Raw genomic sequence first — 8,832 nt, 5'->3', positions numbered from 1 at the left:
CTATGAAAATTAGTTATTTGGGTGGCAAAATTTGGAGTTTTCTCAAGGACTTTGATATGTTTTTTCTTTCTTTCACAATTTCGTGTAGCATTGTTCATATGGTGTTTGCTACGATTTAGTCATCCCAACTGACCTGAAATTGAAAAATGGGTGCATGAATAATGTATTGAATTAATTAATGGGAGGAGAGGAACCAATATATAAAATAAAATGAAAAGATGGGGATGAGTCTATGAGGTGACTTCACAAAGTGGTATCAAATTTTATGTGGAAGACTAAAAGGATGATCATGAAATGTCGGTTTAACTTGTTTAGGCTGGATTAAAAAAACATCAGAGATTCTTTTTATTATCTGACACAAAAATTAAATAAAAAGATTCTCTAACACATTGTTAGGCTATTATATGATTGTGACGGTTACTAACAGTCTTTTCTTAGTTATAGTAGTTAATGTTCTCCTTGATTAATTAATTAGCAGTTAAATTCTTTTATATTTCATGCATATATGTATGACAAAGTCTTTCAATGAGATGGGTTTAAATAGTTTATACGCTTCCATTTTACAGTTACTTAATTAGACGATGAATAGTTGCGAACAAACTAATCAAAGTGTGTTACCGATTAATCTCAAAATTGTTGTTTATTACATTGATTGAGAGTATATAAAATCTCATATACATCCGGAATGGGAAATTGTTGGTCTTGCGTTACAATAGAAAATGTTATGTACATTTTCACAACGTACTCCATCTATTATTAATTAATATTGTTTTATATTATATATTTTAATTTTTACGTAATATCAGAAGTATCAATCTAGACCTAATGTTAGGCCATATATCAAGTTTATTTCGCCTAATATAAATCATCCATATATTTTTAGCTCAAGTCCGAGGAGGCATGTATATAAAACCTCACATAAGGAATTCTAAGTTTTGCGTTCAACTTGTGAGTAATAATTCGTGTGTCTATCTTATCCTTTAAACTAATGCTCAATATATAAAACTCCAAAAATATCTAATGGGTACGTTTTTTTTATTATAAGAAAATATTTAATGGCTTTTGTGTAATTAAAAAAAATACATAATGGGCCTTAGTGTCTCTTCCTTTTTAACTTTTATGAGACAAGAAAATCATAATAACACAGCCAATCTGAGCAAGACAGACAATTCTAAAACTGCATGCATGTGAATTTAGTTGAAGAATATGATAAATGATAGAAAAATGTAATATAGGTACAATCTGCACATGTAGGTTAAATATTCTTATTCCCAGCTTGATTGGCCTCATTATCCGACTGAACTATTGAAGATTAACATGTAGCATGTTAATTTGTTTTTTTCTTTTGTCAAATTAAGTTGAGCAAAAGTGATCGAGCACAACTCTTATGACATTAGACTATAAACGTTAAGTTTATCTGTGTTTGTGATAAATTTTTATTTTTTTTTCAAATTAGGATGAAAAATGTGAGATGTAAAGAGTGATTATAGTTAATAAGCCGCGTTCGAATACGGACCATAAATGCTAGACTATTACATCTACATCCCGTATGATATAAGGACTATGTGCTTATTATATGCTAATCAATTATAACACACAAAGAAGCTCATTAAGAATTTGGCTTTTTAATTCTCTTTTAGTGCAGAGTACTGTGCAGTCGACGTAGTAGTATGGAGGCATATGACTGAATGACTCACGTGGAAGAGTAGAAACTGCATGGTGGGCCGGCGCTCCATCGCTGTCCATGACCAACACATTTACCCGAAAACAGCCGCGTGGTTTGGTGACCCGTATCACCTTCCTAAATATACCCCTTACCCCCATCCCATTCCCTGTGCTACGCTGACATGGCGGTCACTAACCCCACATGCCTCCTCTCCGGCCATGTCTACGTGTTGTGGGCCCCTCTTGTCCCTCTTTCCCCAGACCGCATTTTCCATTTTTACTTTTCCACGTCTCCTCCTCCTCCGTATTATGCCCCCTTCGTCACCTTCCTCCCATTTTTCCCCATATTTTAACTTTTCTACCCCTTTTGTCACGTGGTCCCCACACCCTTACATGTCCTATGACGTGGCACTCTTGTCTCGCCCTCCCGCCTCTTCCTATATAAACCCCCCCAAACTCTTCCACAATCTCACTCCACCACTCCTCCTCTTCTCTCCTTCAACCTTCAACTTGTCTCTCTTTATATTAACACGCAAACAAGTGAAACAACACTCTCATTCTCATTCATTCCCACAATCTTAAATCCCTAAAAAATTCTCCAAAAATTTCCCTTCAAAATGGCTGTTGACTCTTCCCTTCCCTCACCGCTTGGGCCGCCGGCCTGCGAGAAAGACGCCAAGGCCTTACAATTCATCGAGGAAACCACCCGAAACGCCGACTCTATCCAAGAGCGGGTGTTGGCCGAGATACTGACCCGAAACGCCGAAACCGAGTACCTGAAACGGTACAAACTCGGCGGCGCCACCGACCGCAAAACATTCAAATCCAAACTCGCGGTGATTAAGTACGAGGACCTCCAGCCCGAAATCCAGAGGATCGCCAATGGGGATCGCTCACCCATTTTGTCAGCTCACCCCATCTCTGAATTCCTCACAAGGTGATTAAATGATTAATTGCTCCATCATATATATAATCACCATATTAATTTTTTAGATTTTGAATTATTGTTAAATTATTTACTAATTTATTGTTCATGGGAAATTACAGTTCTGGTACTTCAGCGGGTGAGAGGAAGCTTATGCCAACTATTCAGGAAGAGCTGGATCGCCGTCAGTTACTCTACAGCCTCCTTATGCCAGTAATGAACCTGTAAGTTTAATTAAATATAATTAATTAAACAAAATACGCGTCGAAATTATTTAATAATTTTTTCTTTGCGGATAACTGAGTTAATTAATTTTAAATGTTTAATGGAACAGTTGTGTGCCGGGTTTGGATAAAGGAAAGGGGCTATACTTTCTGTTTGTCAAGTCCGAAACAAAGACACCGGGCGGGCTATTGGCCCGACCAGTACTCACCAGCTACTACAAAAGCGAGCACTTCAAGACCCGACCCTACGACCCATACATGGTCTACACGAGCCCAAACGAGGCCATCCTCTGCCCCGACTCGTTCCAGAGCATGTACACCCAAATGCTCTGCGGCCTCCTGGAGCGTCACCAAGTGCTCCGACTTGGCGCAGTTTTCGCGTCGGGTCTCCTCCGGGCCATCCGGTTCCTCCAGCTCAACTGGCAGCAACTGGCCCGCGACATCAAAACCGGGACGCTGAGCCCGAAAGTCACGGACCCGGAGCTGAAGGCCTGCATGGCCCGGATGATAAGACCCGACCCGGAACTGGCGGAGCTCGTTTCCCAAGAATGTGGAAGAGAAAATTGGGAGGGCATTATAACCCGGATTTGGCCAAACACCAAGTACCTGGACGTGATCGTAACCGGAGCGATGGCTCAGTACATTCCGACTCTTGATTACTACAGCGGCGGCCTGCCGATGGCGTGCACCATGTACGCGTCGTCGGAGTGTTATTTCGGACTCAATCTCAACCCGATGTGCAAACCCTCCGAGGTTTCCTACACCATTATGCCAAACATGGCGTATTTCGAGTTTTTGCCCTACGACCCCAACGACTCGACTCGTCGCGACTCGCAGAGTCAACTCGTTGACCTTGTCGATGTCGAGGTCGGGAGGGAGTACGAGCTGGTGATCACCACGTACGCCGGGCTGTACCGGTACCGAGTCGGCGACATTCTCCGAGTCACCGGGTTCCACAACTCGGCGCCGCAGTTCCACTTCGTGAGGCGGAAGAACGTGCTACTTAGCATCGACTCGGACAAGACCGACGAGGCTGAGTTACAACTCGCCGTCGAGAACGCATCCCGGCTTCTCCACAAGTCCAACGCCTGCAGCGTCGTGGAGTACACGAGCTACGCCGACACAACTACCATTCCGGGGCACTACGTGATCTACTGGGAACTCCTGGTGAAAGACTCGGCCGACTCGCCGAGCGACTCGGTGCTGAGACAGTGCTGCTTGGCGATGGAGGAATCGCTCAACTCGGTGTACAGACAAGGGCGAGTCGCGGACAACTCAATCGGACCGCTGGAAATACGCGTGGTTAAAAACGGCACGTTTGAGGAGTTAATGGACTACGCGATTTCTCGAGGCGCGTCTATCAACCAGTATAAGGTGCCGAGGTGTGTTAACTTTACCCCCATAATGGAGCTACTGGATTCTAGAGTGGTATCCAAGCATTTCAGCCCATCTTTACCGCATTGGACCCCAGAAAGGAGGCGGTAAATTTCATATAAGTCAACGACATGGTGGTCCTTAGTCTACATATATATATATATATATGTACTTTTTTTTTTTTGGATTTTAGTCTTGGATATTTCAGAGCAGAGTAGGTTTCTGTGGAAAGTTTACATGAAAAAAGTGTAAGTTGGGATTAGGACGTTTCAGGGTCACGTTTTGTATTTTGGTTCAATTAACTTGTGGAAAGAAGAATATGTAACTTTTTCAAGATCATGTTTTGTTCATTGAATGGTTGCTTTCATAGTCACTAGCCTTTTGGACTTGCGCATGTCTATATATTCAATGCACATGGCATTAATTATTACCTAGCTATCATCCTTGCCAAACAAAAATGAAACAATGGATTTTTGACTATAGGTTGGTTCAATGCAAGGTAAAGTTCAAGACAAATTATAAATAAGGCATTCTTAATTAATTGGACATGTCAATAATTTACTCTAATCAAAAATTTTGCTGAATTTTGTGAAAGTTTGCTAATTTATTTGATTTGAGATGGACAATAATTTGAGCTTATTGTTAAATTTGAACAAATCACTTGTGATATGTTTTTTTAAGTCATTTTTGCAAACACTTGGAAAGTGAGATATATCTTTGATACAATATTTAGATACAAATATATCTAATAGTCAAAAATTTAACTATATTCTAATAATAAAAAGATGAACTCATCAATATTTAAGGATAAATGTACGTATGCATATACCATATAATTGTTGCATTATATATAGAATTCTTTGTTTTGACTTTTGAGTAGTTATTTCATATTTGTAGGGATTTATAGCTCCATCGACAGTTGTACTACACTCATGGCCAAAGTTCGACTCTATCTTATTCTTTTAGACTCTCGCCCTTCCCTAATAACTACGGACCTATATGCTTCCTTCATCGAAAGTGTGTTGGTAAATAAAGAAAAGCACAGCGCGCTCATGTAAAACATGCATCATTGCGGGGGTTTCATGGCAGTTTCCTCGTGTCATTATTTCTTTCTGCAATATATCTATGAAATGAATCTTACTACTCATGGAGATTGGGTGGGTACTTTTTTTAATTACTCAAGGATTAATTGGTTTTTTTATAAGATTAATTTGAAAAATCAAAACCCAGAAACATCAAAATGATCACCTGGAAATTAAGTTAAAGATCTTATAATTAAGCTTTGATGCTGTTTTGAAATGCTTTATCTTATCATGTGGGTCTTGTTCATGGAAGAAATATATATAATTAATAACAAAGTTTGTTTGTTATGCAACTAATGCTTTGTTATGTTGCGGGTGATTATCCAAATTTCCCTATTGAAATTTTATTACTATTGAAGTATGCAGGCAGATCTGTTGCTCGATCTCTTTCCAAAGCAATGATAGAGAAGAGAAAGTGTCAAAGTGATATAAATTGGCTTAAAGCTATGTATTCCGTTCTCAAAAGGATCATAAAAATATGATCCACAATTGAGGACGACCCAATGGAATTGGCCATACTTGAAGATGGACCACACAAGGCCTCCCATGTGGCTTTGGCGGTAGTCTCAAGCACCATCTTTGATTAAATAAGATAAAGAATAAAACAGAACGGCATATTGTGAGTACTTAATTACCTATATGTAGTATAATGGAAATTGTCACGCTAATTATAATCGCGGTTTTTTCTAATCCAAAATGAATTTTATGCTATAGTTGACGAGTGAAGGCAGTTGTCTCCACCCGGCCATTATCACAAAGCCTTTTGATCGACCTTAGACCTCACTGAACTCTCTCTGATCAAGCGATCGATCACCACTTCAAGCCATCAAACACCACCTAATTAGCAACCCCATCACTTAAACATTTGACCCGGCCAACTCCGAGATCATATCCCTTCTTGTTTAGCCAACCTTCCCATATAGTCATAAGGCCATTTGGTCGAACTTATTACAAGGACCCACAACGCTTTCAGCCAACATGTTTCGATCATCAAAAAGAAGAACATTGGCCAATCATGTCATCTAAAGCTATGTTTGGTCAAACATACATATATATATATATATATATGTATTGTGGGAGACAATGGGATGATGTATATTTTTGCAGGGCCCTTCAAGACAAAATCAAACCTAAAGTAAAAACTACAAATGGTTTATTGGGTTTTCTTTTCGTATTTTATCCTTGTAATTTCTTTTTATTTTTTATTTTTTATTTACTACCGATATTTGATACAACATTCTTCCAATCATTTCTTTTAGTACAATTTATTCAAAATTTTCATATAATTTCTTAGTTAATTTCTTAGATCTTTGATATTTCTGCATGTTAACATTGATATTTAATATCATGATATTGTTTAAGAATCCACCAAACACACCTTTAATTATATCAACAGAGAGCAACCAACATCCCCTGGCCAAACCCCATGTTCAATTAGTTCAAAAGAAAAACCCCATGGTTGAAACCACCATGTTCAGTCAGGCTGTCTGGGTGCTTTAATTGGCCGAACACAACCATCACTCCTAGACTGTGATGTGCAACTTCTTTCTTGTCCTTCGCTTGCTTTTCACATGGTCTTTATTTGATCATTGCCTTATTATTTTGTCCTAAGCTAGGTTAATCCCCAAATGACATTAATTAATTAACATTGTTTATTAATTAGAATCTAAAATTTAGATTTTGTTATCATGCCGACGCCTGCATAGTGTGGATGTTTTTGTTACTATTTGATTGACGGGATTAAATATTTTGATTAATTTGTAAGTTATAGTTTTGGGTTATTCAATTCGTCTGCGTGTCATGTAGATAGATGTACCACAATTTGTTTCCTAAAAATTTTGAGTTTTGTTTTGATTATCTGGCACAAAGTTGGCAACACGTAGGACATGTTGAATTGGAGATTGACACTGACAAATATATTTGATGTAACCATGCATGTGTTAATGGGAGACAATCCTGATTAATTAATTTCACAAAAAAAGCCAAAGTGGGAAGCTAATCTTGATTGTCTCCTAATACCTGTATATAATGTTGATTTGATCGATGCATGGAAAGTAAGAGCATAGACTGTTGGACTCTTCTGTACAGCTAGCAATGCACTCCCCAAAAGGGTTTTGTTGCCATAATGCCATGACATTAATATTGGCAATTAGAAATTAAGCAGATAAATTAAATAAATTTCTGCCATATAAATATTTTTCTTGATTTACATGTTGACGTTTTCACCTTTTACTATTAAAGTATAAATTTTTCTTTACTAATTAAATCGATATATTTATATGTCATACAAATAATGTATTAAAGACAAATATAATAAATTAGATATAAGCTGAGTCATTAAACACACACTAATATTCTGACTGTCATGTCACCTTGATATGTGGGATAATTCATAATATTGTGCTTGTTCCAAAGATCCTGAGTTTATAACCTATAAAGTGAAGATAAACTCTCATGAAACAGAGTCAATTTACACATTTTTTGATAGTCTAAACTTTTAAATTTCAATGACAATAAAAAAACTCGAATTAAAACACAAGTTTCAATAATCTGTATACGTTAAGAGTGGAACCTGAATGTAATTCATGTATGTCTCACTAGTCATAGCATGACTATCAAGAAGAGTATTCTTGTGCCATGCATAGCTCACAAGATATGTACTTTGTCCCTCCTCAAAGGGCTTTTGGGCAAGCAGAGATTGTGGGCATGCTGGGTTTTTAGTAAAGCATAGCGGACCAATACTTTCAGAACCAACTTGTTGTCGGTCCTAAACTACTGAAATATAGGGCATATATACTTCTCGAAATTCATTGCATACAGCTTCTTTGTCTTGCATTCTAATAACATCTTTCACCAACTTGCCCAACTTGTAAATCGGCCATCTTTAAATTTTAGTTATGAGTTTCTGAATTTTAATGGTGGCATTTTGTGTTATTTAAAATATTTCCATGCATTAATTTTGTGGCAAAATTAAATATTATGATGCTATATGTATTATTTGCTTTAAAAGACTGTAAATTTTATTTGAAATAAGAACACATATCACTATATCATTAAAGATTCTAACATACACGTTACATGATTGTCTTATTAAAAAATATCTCACTAAAGCCTATAGTTCAATAATTTATTAATTCATTTTCTTTTTTACATATATATAATTTTTTATTTTCAACTTTGAGTCCTCTCTTGATAGTTGATACCTTTTTATAGTTAACTTTTTGAGTTTTATTAGGGAATTCGAATTTGAAAACTAAACCGGCCTTATAATGGTCAAGTCAGCATTATGGACTGTTTGATCCAGATCGATAAAGTTGGGATAAATAGCATTTTCCTCATCTTAACAGCAATATACTCATCCTTATCCAATTGCAAGTTCAAAAAATGTACAAGTTTTGAAATCTGTTAAGAACAATCCTTGCCTTCTTTATGTTACTCTTTAGTAATGTTTTTACTGTGAGCTGTTGCCTGTTGGTGATATCTGGTTTTGTGAATGAGATTATCTAGCATTTATAAGCTAGCAAATTAAAGAAAAACAGTTGCATGAGCTGGCAGCAACGCC

At 37.3% G+C, this 8,832-nt stretch overlaps 1 protein-coding gene across 1 annotated transcript; it reads left to right on the top strand.

Moving 5' to 3' along the window:
* Positions 1 to 2,147: 2,147 nt before the first annotated feature.
* Positions 2,148 to 4,522, top strand: GH3.1 (Auxin-responsive GH3 family protein). Its single transcript, XM_086254340.1, has 3 exons — positions 2,148 to 2,602; positions 2,713 to 2,814; positions 2,925 to 4,522. The coding sequence occupies exons 1-3, from the start codon at positions 2,283 to 2,285 to the stop codon at positions 4,297 to 4,299; spliced, it is 1,797 nt and encodes a 598-aa protein (XP_086110466.1). The 5' UTR covers positions 2,148 to 2,282; the 3' UTR covers positions 4,300 to 4,522.
* The last annotated feature ends 4,310 nt before the right edge of the window (positions 4,523 to 8,832 follow it).

This window comes from Dryas octopetala, chromosome 8 (genome assembly GCF_963921425.1).
Source record: "Dryas octopetala chromosome 8, drDryOcto1.1, whole genome shotgun sequence".
Lineage (NCBI taxonomy): Eukaryota > Viridiplantae > Streptophyta > Magnoliopsida > Rosales > Rosaceae > Dryas > Dryas octopetala.
This window is presented reverse-complemented; position numbering and strand designations above follow the sequence as displayed.

Excerpts from the sequence above, each read along its gene's own strand:
- GH3.1 (XM_086254340.1), top strand. The coding sequence starts at position 2,283 with ATGGCTGTTGACTCTTCCCTTCCCTCACCGCTTGGGCCGCCGGCCTGC. Across the intron at positions 2,603-2,712 it reads ATCTCTGAATTCCTCACAAG|TTCTGGTACTTCAGCGGGTG; the intron begins GTGATTAAATGA and ends GGGAAATTACAG. Across the intron at positions 2,815-2,924 it reads CTTATGCCAGTAATGAACCT|TTGTGTGCCGGGTTTGGATA; the intron begins GTAAGTTTAATT and ends TTAATGGAACAG.